We start from the raw sequence: 17603 nt of genomic DNA, 5'->3' as shown, positions 1-17603 counted from the left end.
CTTTTATGAGATAAACATGGTGCTGATACCCAAACCAGGAAGAGCCACAACAGAGAAAGAAAATTATAGACTAATCTCACTAATGAATATTGATTCAAAACCTTTAAATAAAATACTAGCAAAAATATTACAGCAATACATCAGAAGGATCATACACTATGACCAGGCAGGATTTATACCAGAATGGAGGGCTGGTTCAATATTAGGAAAACTATGAGCATAATTGGCCATATCAATAACAAAAGCAACAGAAATAATGATTATCTCAATAAATGCAGAAAAGGCCGTTGACAAAATACAGCACCCATACCTATTAAAAAACACTAGAGGGGCAGCTAGGTGGCACAGTGGATAGAGCGCCAGCCCTGGATTCAGGAGTACCTGAGTTTAAATCTGGCCTCAGACACTTAACACTTACTAGCTGTGTGACCCTGGGCAAGTCACTTAATCCCAATTGCCTCACTAAAAAAAACAAAAAACAAAAACAAAACACAACACTGGAGAGCATAGGAATAAAAGAAGCTTACCTTAAAATGATAAGTACTATTTATCTAAAACCATTAACAAGCATTATCTCTAATGGGGATAAGCTAGAAGCCTTCCCAATACAATCAGGGGTGAAACAAGTATGCCCATTTTCACCTCTATTATTTACTAGACTGTACTAGAAATGTTAGCTATAGCAATAAGGGAAGAAAAAGAAAGTAAAGAAATTAGAATAGGTGATGAGGAAACAAAATTATCATTCTTTGCAGATGATATGGTGCTATACTTCAAAAATCCTAGAGAATCAACTAAAAAGTTACTTGAAATTAATAACAACTTTAGCAAAGCTGCAGGATATAAAATAAACCCCCGTAAATCATCAGCATTTCTATATATTACCAATAAAGTCCAGCAACAATAGATAGAAAGAGAAATTCTATTTAAAACAACTGTGGCCAATGTAAAATACTTGGGAATCCATCTGTCAAGACAAATGCAGGAACTATATGACCAGAACAAAAAACACTTTTCTAGAAAAAAATAATAACAAAATTCATCTAAAAACAAAAGTTCAAGGATACCATGGGAATCAATGTAAAGAAGAAGAGAAGAAGAAGAAGAGGAGGAGGAGAAGAAGGAGGAGGAGGAGGAGGAGGAGAAGAAGAAGGAGAAGAAGGAGAAGAAGGAGAAGAAGGAGAAGAAGGAGAAGAAGAAGAAGAAGAAGAAGAAGAAGAAGAAGAAGAAGAAGAAGAAGAAGAAGAAGAAGAAGGAGGAGGAGGAGGAGGAGGAGGAGGAGGAGGAGAAGAAGAAGAAGGAGAAGAAGGAGAAGAAGAAGAAGAAGAAGAAGAAGAAGAAGAAGAAGAAGAAGAAGAAGAAGATGGTCTAGCAGTACCAGATCTCAAACTGTATTATAAAGCAGTAATTATCAAAACAATCTGGTACTGGCTAAGAAATAGAGAGGTGAATCAGTGGAATAGAATAGGTACAGTATAATAAAGGACTGAAGTAATTTAGTATATGAAAAACACAAAGATCCAAGGTTTTGAAACAAAAACTTATTATTTCACAAAAACTCCTGGCAAAATTGGAAAATGGTATGTCAGAAATTACATCATATGATATAATAAGGTCAAAATAGGTACATGATGTACACATAAAGGATTATGCCATAAGCAGATTAAGAGAGTATGCTATCATTTGTCTGTCAGATTTATAAACAGAGGTAGGATTTAGGACAAAAGAATATATAGAGAAGGAGGGGCAGCTAGGTGGCGCAGTGGATGATAGAGCACCGGCCCTGGAGTCAGGAGTACCTGAGTTCAAATCCGGCCTCAGACACTTAACACTTACTAGCTGTGTGACCCTGGGCAAGTCACTTGACCCCAATTGCCTCACTAAAAAAAAAAGAATATATAGAGAAAAAATGTAAAATAGATAGTTTGAGTATATAAAATTTAAAAAGGTTTTGTACAAACAAAATTAAGGTGACCAAGATTACTTGGGAAGCAGAAAACGGAAAGAATTTTGGAAACAAATATCTCTAAAAGATCTATTTGTACAAAAATTTTATAGCAGTTCTTTCTGTGGTGGCTAAGAATTGGAAATCAAAGGAATGCCCATCAATAGAGGAATGGCTAAACAAGCTGTGGTATATGACGGTGATGGAATATTATTGTGCTATAAGAAATGACAAGCAGGATAATTTCAGAAAGGCCTGGAAAGACTTATATGAACTAATGTATAGTGAACTGAGCAGAACCAAGAGAACATTGTTCACAGAGACAGCAATATTGTTTGATGAAAAACTGTGAACGACTTAACTATTCTCAACAATACAATGATTCAAGAAAATCCCGAAGGACTATTGATGAAACATACTATCCACCTCCAAAGAAAAAGCTGTTATTGATGGAACACCCACAATCATGCTACTTTTCACTTTCTTTTCATTTTTTTTCTTTTAAGTTTTCTTGTAGAAAATTACTAATATGGTAATGTTTTACGTAATTGTACATGTATAACCTATATCTGATTGCTTACCACCTCAGGGAGGGGGGAGAGGAGGGAGGCAAGAAGGGATAAACATTGGAACACAAAACTGTAAATAAAAATGTTTATTACTTTAGAAAAGAAAAAAATCGAGGGCAGCTATGTGGTTCAGTGGATAAAGCACCGGCCCTGGATTCAGGAGTACCTGAGTTCAAATCCAGCCCCAGACACTTGACACATACTGGCTGTGTGACCCTGGGCAAGTCACTTAACCCCCATTGCCCCGCAAAAAAGATCTGATAAAGGCCTCATTTCTTAGATATATAGAGAACTGAGTCAAATTTATAAAAATACAAGTCATTTGCCAATTGATAAATGATCAAAAATATGAACAGTTTTCAAAGAAATCAAAGCTATCCATGATCAAATGAAAAAATGTTCTAGATCACTACTGATCAGAGAAATGCAAATTAAAACAACTCTGAGGTATCACCTCATACCTATCAGAGTGGCAAATATGACAAAAATGGAAAATATTAGATGTTGGAGGAGATGTGGGAAAGCTGGGAGGCTAATACACTGTTGGTGAAGTTGTAAAAAGATCCAATTATTCTGGAGAATAATTTGGACCTACTCTCAAAGGGCTATATAACTGTGCATACCCTCTGATCCAGCAATACCACTGCTAGGTTTATATCCCAAAGATATCCCCCAAAAGAGAAAAAGGCCTATTTTAAAATAAAAGTATTTTATTATTTTCCAGTTACATGTAAGGAGTTTTCAATGTGTGTTTTCATAGGATTTTTAGTTCTAAATTTTTCTCCCACCCTCCCTTCCCTCCCCCCTCCCCAAGAAGGAAAGCAATCTGATATAGGTTATTAGTCATAAAGAGAAAGAAGAATCAGAGCACAAGGGAAAAACCACCATAACAACAACAAAACAGACCGAAAATAGAAACAGTAAGGTTCAATCTGCATTCAGAATCCACAGTATTTTTCTGGATGTGGAGAACATTTTCTGTCATGAGTTCTTGGAATCATTTGCCTTGGATCATTGCACTGCTGAGAAGAGCCAAGTCTACCACAGTTGATCATCCCACAATGTTGTTACTGTGTACAATGTCCTCTTTGTTCTGTCCTCTAGCTCAGCATCAATTCAAGTCCTTCCAGGTTTCTCTGAAATCCTCCTGCTCATCGTTTCTTACAGCACAATAGTATTCCATTATATTCATATACCACAACTTGTTTAACCATTCCCCAATTGATGGGCATTCCCTCAATTTCCAATTCTTTGCCAACACAAAGAAAGCTGCTATAAATATTTTTGCACGTGTGGATCTTTTTTCGTCTTCTATGATCTCTTTGGTATACAGACATAGTAGTGGTATTACTGTGTCAAAGGGTATGGACAGTCCCATAGCCCTTTGGGTGTAATTCCAAATTGCTCTCCAGAATGGTTGGATCAGTTCACAGCTCCACCAACCATGCATTAGTGTTCCAATTTTTCCACAGCTTCTCCAACATTTATTATTTTCCTTTTTTGTCATATTAGTCAAACTGATAGGTGTCAGGTGGTACCTTAGAGTTGTTTTAATTTGCATTTCTCTAATCAATAATGATTTTGAGCATTTTTTCATATGGCAATAGGGAGCATTGATTTCTTCATCTGAAAACTGCCTGTTCATATTCTTTGACCATTTCTCAATTGGGGAATGACTTACATTCTTATAAATTTAATTTAGTGAAAAAGACTTATTTGTACAGAAATATTTGTAGCAGCTCTTTTTATGGTAGCTAAGAATTAGAAATCAAAGGAATGCCCATCAATTGGGGAATGGCTAAACAAGCTGTGGTATATGATAGTGATGGAATATTATTGTGCTATAAGAAATGACAAGCAGGATGATTTCAGAAAAGCCTGGAAAGACATGTATGAACTGATGTATAGTAAAGTGAACAGAACCAAGAGAACATTCTGCACAGAGGCAGCAATATTGCTTAATGAAGAACTGTGAAACATTTAACTATTCTCATCAATACAATGATCCAAGATAATCCCAAAGGACTATTCATGAAACATACTATCCACCTCCAAAGAAAGAATTGATATTGAACACAGACTGAAGCATACTATATTTCAATTTCTTTCATTTTTTCTTTTATTCAAGTTTTCTTGTACAAGATGACTAATATGGTGATGTTTTACATAATTGTACATGTATAACCTATATCTGGATTGCTTACCACCTCAGGGAGGGGGGAGAGGAGGGAGGAAAGGAGGGATAAAAATTGGAACCCCAAACTATAAATAAAAATGTTTATTACTTGTAAAATAGAACATAAAAAATAAAGGCATGGACATAGGAAAAAAGAAAAAGGATGAACAACAACAACAAAATCAGAATGATAGTTAATAAATTGTTCTAATGTTTCTGTGTGTATCTATGTGTATGTGTGAAAAAGAGAGGGGGAAGGGAGAGAAATGAATAATAACAACAACAACAACGAAAAGAAAAACAGAAGCAGCAGCAATGAAAAAAGAAGGAAAAAGAAAGGAGGAAGAGAAGAAAGAGAAGGAGGAAGACGAAGAAAAGGAGCAAAAGGAGAAGAGAAGGAGAAGGAAGAAAAAAGAAGAGAGAGGAAGAGTTAGACCAACTTTGGTCAGATTTGCCTTGGTAAGCTGGAAGCATCCAGGAGAGAATAACCATGATGGAAGGGGACTTCTGGAAAGCAGACCCTAAGAGAGTCAGTCAGTTGGGGCTTGAGGAGGATCTACTTATATTTATTTGGAGAAGACCTTTGAAGGGCTGGCCTGTGGATGAGGATCAGTCTTGCACTGCTTTACCACTGAGGGTAGAACTGCAACTGGTGTGTGCAAGTTACAGATAGGTGGGTTTAGACTTTATGAAGGAAAGAATCTCTAACAAGGGAGCTGTCCCTCAGGAGATGATGGGCTTTCATCTCTTTTTTTTTGTTGTTGTTTGTTTGTTTGTTTTTTAGTGAGGCAATTGGGGTTAAGTGACTTGCCCAAGGTCACACAGCTAGTAAGTGTTAAGTGTCTGAGGCCGGATTTGAACTCAGGTCCTCCTGACTTCAGGGCCGGTGCTTTATGTGCCACCTAGCCTCCTCGGTTTTCATCTCTTAGGAGGTCTTTCCAAAAAATGGTGGATGAGCAGGTTTCCTGTGTGTGGTAGAGATGGATTGGCTAGATAATCTCTTGGCTCTTCTAGCTTAGAGATACCCATCTTCAGCTATCACTCAGAGGTACTCCCTTGGAGCCCCACCACACCTACCTGCTCATCCTCATCCACTCCCACAATGCCACATTTTAGCATGATTTGTCTCTTCTTAGAAGACTCCTTCTGGGTCAGTGGTTCAGGGACTGGACTCTCTATTTCCATAGGCTCTTTGATATCAACTGTGAAAAAAGAGGGGGTGATACATTTATAGCTGTACAGGATTTGTGCAAGGCAACAGCCAGAATTTGGGTCAATGTCCTCTCAACTTCAGATGAAGAACTATTCCCACTGAGCCATTCTACCATCTGAGCTAGGTGACCCAATCATGGGAGCTCAGGGAGTTCTCCCTGGTACCCAAACACATAATTCCTTGATCTTATCCTCAGAACTAGAAGGAATTCCAAGAAGCATCTAGTCCAACCTGTAGCAATCTCCATGAACACAACTCAGGCAAATGGTCATCTAGCCTCTGCTTGAAAAGCAGAGTAACAGGGAGCTCACTATTACCAAAGAGAGCCCCAAGCTACTACTTCTGCATGATGCCTTCCTACCCACTACAGCAATTTCCCTGGGATCCAGAACCACTTAGCCAGTTTGGTTCTTTAGGGATTCCCACAACTTCCCCTTCCTGTTCTCACTTGCTGGTGCATACCCAGCAGGAGCATCTCATCATCTGCATCCATGGTTAAGACTGTAGGATACAGTGGTTTGGGCATGGCTTGTGCATCCCAAATAATGTTGTCTTCCCATCGGCCATAGATGAGTTCTTCACTCTCAGGGGTGAAAATTGACCCACCAGGCTGAGAAGGGTCATGGGCACCTACAGAGAGAGAAAAGAGTGGATAGCTATATTAAGGTCAGCCCCAACCAAAATTAGGATCTAATAATTTATCCCCATCACCAATATCATACCTACTACTATTTTGATTTCCATTCCCAATACATTCTCATCCCAGTTTCCTCTATTTTTATCCCTACCCCAACACTCTATTTCCATGCCTAACCCCACCCCCATCTCCACCCCATCCCCTTCTAGAGCCATATCCCTATCTCCATCTCCAACTCCATCCCCATGATCATCTCTAATTTTATCTCCTTCATATCCACTCCTACCCCATCCCCACCTGTAACTTCATTTCCATTTCTGTCTCCATCCCAATCACTATACCTCCATCCCCATCACCATGACTCAAATCCATTCCAACTCTCTCCCTACCCTAGTTTTTACCACTGTACCAGTTCTTTCAGGGCTCTCTGACCTGTTTTGAGAAATCTGATCTGTTCAGAAGGAATCCACCCTGCCTGAGATGCTTTCTGGACATTAGGGCAGGACTCTTGCATGTCTCTGTTATCCCAGATTATGTCACTTTCCCAAGATTTCTGAGTGACCATCAGGAAATTTTCATCTTTCAGCAAGGGGTGGTCTGTTTGGGTTGTGACCTCCTCTTCTGGTGACTTTTCTTTAAGTTGAAATCCATAATCAAAACCTCTCCCATGGGGAGGGACGCCCAGCATGTCATACCAAAGCTTGGCAGGGCCATACCGCCATGGAGCTACTTCCTCTAAGTGAGGTTCCTGGGAGCAGTCAGTTGATTGGGAATCAGTCTGTGGGGCCACTGGAGCCATCATTTTTTTCTAGGATGGAACAGATGGTGTGTATTAGATAGGACTGGGAATAAGAATGGGATTGTGAAGACAAAGATGGAACAGTTTGGAAAAGGAACTAAGGGTGGGAACTAAAATGGAAGAAGCAGGAGTGGCAATGATGATAATACCCTGAATGGAGGAAATTTGAGAGTAGTTACAGTGATGGGGTTATAGAGATACACGTGGGGTCTGGACTCAGAGATGTGATTAGAATGGACAACCCCCCCATCCAGACATTACCTCATCATCTGTTAGGCATTCCTCAGGGTCTGGTGGTCTTGCTATCTGGCCCCGCCCCTGGGTAGATGCTGAGGGATGCTGTTTCTTCTTTTTGTTCCTCTTTCTTATCCTCCTTCTGACCATCTCCCACATGGATGGTGTCTTCTGGGACTCAAAGAGTTGGAGGAAACGAAGCCTCTGGAACAGAAAATGGAAAGTTAGGAAAAGGACCTCCCCATCAGAGTGGCCTGGTGGGACTCAGATAAAAAGGAATCTGTTCTCCCCATCTCCCACCCACCTCCTTTTCAGAGCTTGGATCCTAAGGCTAAGTGGGTTATCTAAACATCCCCTTCATGTGAGCTATGTCAGAAAGACAGAGAGAGAGTGTCAGAGTAGTGGGTTTTTCTGGTTGACCTTGGAGAGTCATCCCCCAGGGGCCTCTGCTACTTAAAGTGATGAGAAGGAAGTAGTCCTCCCCAGCCCCAGCAACTCAGATGCTCCTGTGGCTCCTATTGCTTCAAAAATTCACCAGGACTTCAGACACCTTTAGTGACCATATCTGCAAGGTAGCTCAAGGAAGAAGATCCTCTCTGCCTGTCAGTGAGTCTCTGCACCTATCTCTGCCTCCATTTCAGATCCTCACTGTCTCTATTTTCCTAACTCAGGGTCCTTCTATTAACCCAACTTTAGATTTTCTGTCGATCTTTTCTGGGGTGTTTGCTTCTCTGTGTCCATGTCAATGTAGGGGTGTTGGCTTCTGCTCGCATGTCAGCCCCCTTCCCTTCACTTCCCTTGCCATTCCGTGTATTCCCAGTCTACCTTTTCATGCCTAAATTGTGGCCAGAGATCTGTGACTGTAGGCATCCTGGTGCCTCTCAGGCTGACTGCCCAGGGATCCTCATGATCCTGTCCATTCTCCTTATCTGCATCCTCCTCCTTCTCAGAGCAGCTGGAATCCACAGGTGAATCTTCAGGGGAAGAGGTATCAATGTCTCTGGAGGGTAGGGCTGAGTCTTCTTGCTCCATTTCGGATCCTACATTAAAGAAAGATCTTAGCCTGGGGTTCCCTGGCCCTACCCTGTTCCAGCCTTTACCAGGAGAACAGCTTAGGGGTGTTCCTTTTCCACCCCCAACCATCTAGTAGAATGGAAGGATTGTTTCAGCTTTCTCTATCCCCAGAGACAACTTCTTTGAGATGACAGTGATTTTAACCAAATAGGTGTGCTTGATGAATGGTGGGAGAATTGAACTGTCTTCCCACCTCTCCTTAGAGACCATGCTCACCCATCCCTTTCCAGCAGAAGACCCTGAATCCTGGAGGTGGGCTTTCAGACCACAGAAAGTGAACTCCCTCAGTGGGCATGGGACAGCCCCAAAGACGGAGTCCTGGAAACAGGCCTTCACTTTTAGTCAGTCTACAAATATTGATCACACCCCCTTTCCAAATGTTCTGGGATCTGTTCCCCTGGAATCCAGGAATCCCATTTTCCTTATGAATGTCTGCCTTTCAACAAGGTGGATTTTAAAGCACATGTGCCTGGATTTGATCATGGGATCATAGATTAGAACTGAAAAGGCTTTTAAAGTGATCTGGCCCCATCCTTTTACAGAGCGAGGAAACTCAGATGGAGGAATAGACAATGTCCTGCCCAGGGGTTGCTGAAGACTTGGGAAGACAAGAATTCAGGGAGCAGGCCCCTGGTGGGATGGATAAACAGGGATAGGGATAGGGAGCTTGCTCCCTGTCCTGCCCACCAGGGCCCAGCAGGTCCCTCCTCCTATGGGAAGCTCCCTCTACCTTCCCTAGTCCCCAAGGCTTTCTCCTCACTGGAAACATTTTCCCTCCACAGCCTCAGCACCAGATCCTCTGAAGGGCTTCATTCACTAGACTCTTGCTTCTTGTGGCCTTGAACTCCCGAGTGTAGTGTCCAGCTCCCATCCCTGAGAAGCTGAGGCCAGATCTAGGCTCCTACTGAGGGGTCTCCAAAGACCTGACTTGGTAGCAAGGACTCAGGCTGGGAGAACAGAACAGTTCCCATTGTCACTCTGCCCCTTTCTCAGGTCTCTTCCATTCCCCAGGCCTCAGTTTCCTCAATTGTAACATTTGCAATAAGGGACAAAGTGGTTAAGTGATTTGGGGGGGGTCTTGAAATTCTTTCCCACCTCCCTCCACAATGAGCATTTTCTTGGAGGGAACCTTGCAGAACTCACCTGCAACCCTGTCCATGTGTAGTGGAGGAAGAGATGGGAAGCCTTCTGTTCTGTAATACTCTGCAGACAAAACGATTGGGATCAGCTGTTACATTTGTACCTTCTTCTCAAACAGGATTCACACCTCTGGGAAGGGCAGAGCTCCAAATCTGGAGCTAAGACAAGGGTGTGCTCCTTCATTCTCAGAGGTGAGAACTCACTCAGAATCCATGCAAGGCCCTCAGGGACCTTTCCTTCCAACCCTTTCTTTCAAAAATCTTATAGGATAAGGGCTAAGGCAAAAGCAGATGGCAAAACACATGAGGGTCTTCACAGACCATTCCAGAGCATCATCAGAATTTTTTAAAATAAATTTTCATTCCTGTGTTTTGGGGGTTTAGGTGGTACAATGGTAGGGCCCAGAGTCTGGAAGACCTAAACCCATTTCCAGCTTCAGACATTTATTAGCTAGACAAGTCACTTAACTGCTGGTTGCCTCTTTTCCTCATCTGTAAAATGGGGATAATTATAATGCCCAAAGGATTGTCACTCAAAGGATTGTTATGAGGATTAACTGAAATAATATTATAAAGCATTTAGCATAGTGCCTACCATGTAATAAAAACTACTTACACACTTATTTCTTTTCCCTTCCCCTTCCATTCCCCATCACTGTTTACCTCACCACTCTCCAACTAGAGAACCACCATAAAAACAAAAAAATTGAAAGACGGAAAAATTATTATTGTTATTATTTTTACAGACCAGCTATTATGGGCAAAGGGGAAAATTCAATTTGTTAACTTTAAGTGTATTTTTTTCTTAACCTTCCTCCACTCTGATATATTTTCACTTTCTAGCATCCTTTTAAAAGACATTTTATCTGTCTTAGGTAAGACTCACATCTCCTCTAGCAAATAAGAGTTACAGGCCTCAAACTATAATACACAGCAACAGCCATCAAAACCATTGGTTTTGTTTTTAAAATAGAGCAGATCTATGGAATAGACTAGACAGAGATAATATGGTGTTCAATAAAGCAAAAACACTAAATTACTGAGGACAAAAACTCCCTCTGTGTCAAAAAGTCCTGGGAGTCCTGAAAAGCAGTGTGGCAGAAAATCGGTTTGGACCAGCATTCACACCATATCCAACTATACATTCAAAAAGTCCACATCACCAGAATATTAAACATCATACCATTAAAATTAGGAGAAAAGCAGGTGATAGGCCCCTTCATAGCTATGAGTAGGAAAAATGTTCTTATCTAAACAAGGCAACCATAAAAGATAAAATATGACTTTGAGCATCTCAGGGTATGGACCTAGTAGCAGTATTGTTGGGCCAAAGGGTCAAGGACAGTTTTATAACCTTTGGGGCATATTTTCAAATTGTTATCTAGAATTGTTTAACTACTTTATAGTTCGATCAAAAGCATATTAGTGTGGGGGCAGCTAGGTGGTGCAGTGGATAAAGCACCAACCCTGGATTCACGAGGAACCAAATCTGAATCTGGCCTCAGATACTTGATACTTACTAGCTATGACCCTGAGCAAGGCCCTTAACCCTCACTGCCTCACAAAAAAACAATTATAAAAGCCTATTAGTGGGGTGGCTAGGTGGCCCAGTGGATAAAGCACCGGCCCTGGATTCAGGAGTACCTGAGTTCAAGTCCGGCCTCAGACACTTAACACTTACTAGCTGTGTGACCTTGGGCAAGTCACTTAACCCCAATTGCCTCACTAAAAACAAAAACAAAAACAAAAACAAAAACAAAAAAGCTTATTAGTGTAACTATTTTCCCATATCAAGTTCCAGCATTTGTCATTTTCCTTTTCTGTCATCTTAGCCAATCTGATGGTTGTGTCTTGGACTATTTTAATTTATATTTCTCTGATCCTTAGCAATTTAGAGCATTTTTTCATGAGACTAGTGATAGCTTCTGAAAGCTACCTGTTCATAGTCTTTGACCATTTATTAATGGGGGGGGGCTCTTTTTTTTTTTATAAATGTCTCAATTGCCTATATATTTGAGAAATGAGACCTTTATCAGAGAAACTTGCTTTAAAATCCTCTCCCCCAGTTGCCTGCTCTTCTTCTAATTTGGGAAGCATTAATTTTGTTTGTGCAAAAATGTTTAAATTGATGTAATCAAAATTATCCGTTTTACCTCCTTTTAACTTTTCTATCTCTTATTTGGTTATAAACTCTTCCCCATCCACAGATCTAATGTGTATTTTTTTTCCGGGCTGCCCTAATATTTCTAAATTATGTCTAAATCATGTGTCCATTTTGAGCTTATTTTTGGTATATAATGTTAATGGTGGTGTATGCCTAATTTCTATCAGGCTGCTTTCCAGTTTTTCAGCAACGACTGTCAAATAGTCAGTTCTTGTCCCAAAATCTTGAATCTTTGGGTTTATCAAGCCCAAATTACTATAGTCATTTACTAATGTGTATTGTGTACTTAATTTATTCTACTGATCCATCACTCTATTTCTTAGCCAGTACCATATTGTTTTGATGATTACTGCTTTATAATACAGTTTGAGATTTAGTATGGCTTTATGTTCATATATACTTATATAATCATAACTTTGGATGGATTCTATTTTCAAGGATCACATATCCTAGACAACATAGATAATATATAGATAATATAATTTCACATTGGTAACACTAAGAGATTCATCATAAAAAACTCACAACTTATCTTGCCTTAGAGGAATTTGCTATGAGAGGAAAAAACAGGGATATAAATTTAATACATCAATATTTGTTCTCAAGGCCTACACCACTATAAGTAGCCAAGTGTATGGAACAAAGTAGACAGATTTCTTGTATGGGAAAATGAATTAAGAAAAGTCCCACCTCACCCTACCCAAGGTTGAATTCTTAACCTTATTTCCAAAGACAGATATTCACTAGCCTTAGATCTCAGATGTCACTCCCAATGAGATGCTAGCATTTTTCTTGAAGCTTCATTTAAGGCTAGGATAGAACAAACCTAAGGATGAAACTCAAAAAGAACATCCAGAGCCCCCCCAAAAAAAGATTTCACCTCAAACAATAAAGTCTCACCAATCATAGTAGGACTAGACACAATTGTTATCAATACCATCAAAATAAAATTTGGTAAGCCTTCTAAAAATTGCACAAAATATTTTTTACTTAAACAGTCGCACAAAAGAATCTTAAACATTCCTTTCTAAAAGTATTTCTCTTTCTTAAAAAGATCATCACTAGACTTTCATAAAGTAAATTAGCTGGAAACCGCTAAACTGATATATATCTAAAGCAAAAATAAATCTTTCAAATTGGAATTTATCAAAACTAAGTTGGTGTAAAATGTTTTTAGTGTCATAAACCCCAAATTATTTTAAATAAAATTACTTCCTAATTACCACCAATAAATTCCTAATTACCACTCCTCTCTAGTCAAAAAGTGTTTGCAATAGGGAAGGAGATTCAGTTTTCTAAGTGAAGCAATAACAAAAATATACCTTGTCATAATAACCCTTAATCATTCAACCAATATTCTTGCAATTTCCATAAGTGGTAGCCAAATATTTTAAATGAAGCTTCCTTTTAAATATAAACAAAACTGGAAGTTTATACTTTTTAAAATTATAGTATTTCAGAATATCATAACACATGGTCCAGCAGAGGTGATAAAATAGCCTAACAGTTTTAAACCCCTTTTTACCTTCTTTTAACAGTAATAATTTATTACCTAACATCCAACTTATAAGAGAAATTGCTTTTCTAACATCATCTGATATAATAGTTAATCAAAAAATTTCACAATATATGAAAATTTAGAAATATAATAATACCATATACAATATTATATATTTGAAACAAATCCCATTATCAATCAGGTGGCCTCAAATCTATTGAATGTGGTTTCAAATAATCTTACACAGAAAATCATTCATCTCATAACCATTGGCAGTGTATACTGATCACATATAAAACCCCGTGTAGAATTATCAAGTATGAAGCAATTACATCCAATTAAAGAAATAAGAAAAAGTTAACATTGGCTTTTGAATGGTGATTCCTGTGGGTCACACTCTGGGGTTGGAGGAGATGTTCTAGGCTGTTGGGAATGCAGCTGAGAAGGCACTGCTTAACATAAGCCATAGGCTCATGGCACCTAAAGAGGCTATGGCACCTGAAGTCCACAATGATAGAAAATGGAACCATTTGCATATTGACGGTCATTCCATTGATCTTCCTAGGAAAAGGATCTCTCACTTCACTAATAAGAACATGAAGGAAGGTAAGAAATCTCAAAACAGTTGACTTCTTATACAAATAGAACACTTGGATATGCTGTGAAAAGTCCAAACAAACTGCACAAAGAAGTATATTACAGAAAGTTCGTCATTATTTTCTAAATCCTTGTTACAGAAGAAAATACTTTCCTAGAATCAGGGACTGTGACATGACAAATAAAGAAAATGAACTGGATTGTGCAGGTCACTTGCCTGAAAAATTATACCATGAAGGTCATACATTTATACTTAATGCCAGTGGTTCTAGTTCTTCACAAACAAAAAGCCCATGATCAAAATATAGGACCATGACACAACGGCACAAGTCCTTTTCAGTAAAAATCTGATCCTCACAAAAATCCTGGAAGATGGGGGCTATTATTATCTCCTTAGAGATTAGTAAACTGAGGCAAACAGACCTAAAGTAATTAGCCTAAGGTCATACAGTTAATAAATTTCTTGATATAGTATAATAATAAGGTAACTTGCTTGATGTCACACAGCTAATAAGATTCTTGATACAGTATAACAATAATAGATAATAATAAATTTCACTTAAAAACAGACCAGAATAAATTCAATTACACCTGGATCTATTTTCCAAATAGTATCACATAGAACCTCAATTATTTGTTTATTTTTTGGGGGGTGAGGCAATGAGGGTTAAGTGACTTGCCCAAGGTCACACAGTTAGTGTCAAGTGACTGAGGCCATATTTGAACTCAAGTCCTCCTGAATCCAGGGGCAATGTTTTATCCACTGTGCCACCTAGCTGCCCCAAACCTCAATTTTTAATTTCAATGATTTAGTATATTTTACATAAGGGCTATCAATATATTCTGATCATTTCATATTATGGGATTCCCTATTTCTAGCTAATCCACTGCCAAAGATTTTTAAAATGACAATACATATGATATTTTAATTGTCACTTAGGAACATGCTGCTTATCAAATTTCTCCTACAGCAATTATAAGTGACACAGTGGATAAAACACTGGCCCTGTAGTCAAGAGGACCTGAGTTAAAATCTCCCCTCAGACACTTACTAGCTGTGTGACTCTGGACAAGTCACTTAATCCCAATTGCCTTAAGAAACATCCAGAGCCATCTGCAGTCGTCCTGATCATATATCTTGCTACTGGATCCAGATGGCTCTGGACGAGAGAGTAAGGTTGGTCTATACACAGTCCTTCCTCACTTAAATCCAATTCAGTGCAAATCATGACATCTGTCATGGTCCTCTTAGAGAACCAAGGACAAACAACAACCCCCTATAACAGTCTGTATTGGCTTTCGAATCAAGTTACAAACTTTTCATTCTCAATCAATTTATACAAAAGTTAAATTTCCCTATGCCTTCTCAACAAACGTAGACCGTCTAACGTTGGTACGTGAGTACCCAGAGCAACTATTCAGGGACAAGAGGGGCTTAGAGAACATTGCCTTGCCCTCAATCTGTCCCCAAACCTTCTAACTACATTCCATATTTTCCTTCCAGCTTTTATTTTCTCTTTTCAAATCTTTCAAACCCATTATTCAGACTATACAACATTTCCTTTACATTTCAACCTTAAGCCTGACTGCACCCTACTGTTGTTAAATCTTCCCAAGCTATAGGGTTAATTTCAACCCAGGTGGTTAGCTCAGATTAGCTACAACTCAGGTGTTATCTACTGAAACAAAAGAACTCCAAACATTTCTCATTCTCCCAAAAGATTGTGAGAAAAAATTAATAACATATGTCACAGGGAACTTCAGATCCCCCCCCTCCACACACACACACACACACACACACACACACACACACACCTTTTTAAATTAATGCTGTAATTTAGTCTTTACCTTTGTAATACTTACAGATTTAGACTCACTGTCCTGCCAGACCACACTTAGGTGGAAACTATTGTGCTCCAATCACCTTGAGTGGGGTCTACAATCTTTGATTTAATTACCTTATATAGAGATATTGTCCTGAATCCAAAGGACTCTCAGTCCTTCATTTTAATGCAATCCACCTTCAGTTACTGAACCAATTAGATTTGATTGCTGCTTAATGGACCACCTCTTGTCCAGAAGGGATGAAAACCTGAAGAAGTAGTCAGGAAGTCTCTTTGGAAGATGAGAGGTTAAGGAGCCATTGTCAATGTCCTACTCATAGTGACTGATAAATTGATTATAATTCCCCAAAATTGTGTCTCTTGTGATTATTTTATTCACCATGATATAAACCTACACTGCCTATTCCTAGTCTCATGAGAAGTTTGTGAGACAAACCTTTTTTTAAAGAAGTTCATTAATGGTTTTAGTAATTACCCCAGAAAACTTATGTTGCCTACAAAAGTTTTCCAAATTAAAAAATTACACTCGGGGCAGCTAGGTGGCACAGTGGATAGAGCACCAGCCCCAGAGTCAGGAGTACCTGAGTTCAAATCCAGCCTCAGACATTTAACACTTACTAGCTGTGTGACCCTGGGCAAGTCACTTAACCCCGATTGCCTCACTAAATATATATATATATACTCACTTTTCTTTCCTGGTACTCTTCACTTTCCAGAATCTGGAAAGAATCAACACTTAATTAACAAATCAAGAATTTTCACCTAAATTATTTATACAGCTTTTACAATGTTAATATACATTTTAAACATAAATTGCTAAAATTCTAAAATGATTGCATTTAAGGCTATGATAGAAAAAACTTGATCAAAGTGTCTTAAAAGACAAAACAGGGGGCAGCTAGGTGGCGCAGTGGATAGAGCACCAGCCCTGGAGTCAGGAGTACCTGAGTTCAAATCCCGCCTCAGACACTTAACACTTACTAGCTGTGTGACCCTGGGCAAGTCACTTAACCCCAATTGCCTCACTAAAAATTAAAAAAAAAAAAAGACAAAACAGGGGTCAGCTAAGTGGCACAGTGGATAAAGCAATGGCCTTGGATTCAGGAGGGCCTGAGTTCAAATCTGACCTTGGACACTTGACACTAGCTGTGTGACCCTGGGCAAGTCATTTAACCCTCATTGCCGCACAAAAAAAAAATTGCAGTTTTAAACACATTGCCTCGATGTCATATATTGGATGGACAAAGGCAGGTCCCTAGATTAGACATAATCTACAAATTTTAGCATAAACCTAAATGAATAAACTTTGGAGTGACCAAAAAAAAATGGCTTTAAGCTGTTAATTAATCTCACTTAAGATGGTGATTTACCCACTAAGAATCACAGGTAGAATACCCTCATCATCCCTTGCAGGCTATGTCTGGGTTAACAGCCACCCTTGAAGTTGTTGCTAATACCCCACCCGAAGAAAAAGTTGGTGTTTTTATATATTGAGGAAAGTTCTCCCTTCTCTGTCTGCCTTTTGATTTTTGCCATAATCAAAAGACAGAAAGAGAACTCTCCTCTCCCTGCACCGCCTGCCTTAAATTACCCCTTTAAAACTTTATAAGCTGAGTTTTACTGTAGGTTTCTTACAGTAAATAGACTGACCTTTGCAAATCTTACTGAGACAAAGGGACAGACACAGACAAAAACATTGACCCTTAGTGACTAG

At 39.1% G+C, this 17603-nt stretch overlaps 1 protein-coding gene across 1 annotated transcript in view; it reads right to left on the bottom strand.

Moving 5' to 3' along the window:
- LOC122748264 (transcription initiation factor TFIID subunit 1-like) overlaps positions 1–8605 on the bottom strand; it is a 31477-nt gene extending 22872 nt beyond the window's left edge. The window contains exons 1-3 of the mRNA XM_043993930.1: positions 8452–8605; positions 6366–6533; positions 5768–5892 (exon numbers count right to left, since the gene is read on the bottom strand). Of these exons, the coding sequence (XP_043849865.1) occupies positions 5768–5892; positions 6366–6533; positions 8452–8605 (447 nt within the window). The remainder of the gene's footprint in view (positions 1–5767; positions 5893–6365; positions 6534–8451) is intronic.
- Positions 8606–17603: the final 8998 nt, after the last annotated feature.

This window comes from Dromiciops gliroides, chromosome 3, assembly GCF_019393635.1.
Source record: "Dromiciops gliroides isolate mDroGli1 chromosome 3, mDroGli1.pri, whole genome shotgun sequence".
Classification (NCBI taxonomy): Eukaryota; Metazoa; Chordata; class Mammalia; order Microbiotheria; family Microbiotheriidae; genus Dromiciops; species Dromiciops gliroides.
The sequence above is the reverse complement of the archived record's forward strand: the minus strand, read 5'-3'. Positions and strand labels throughout refer to the sequence as shown.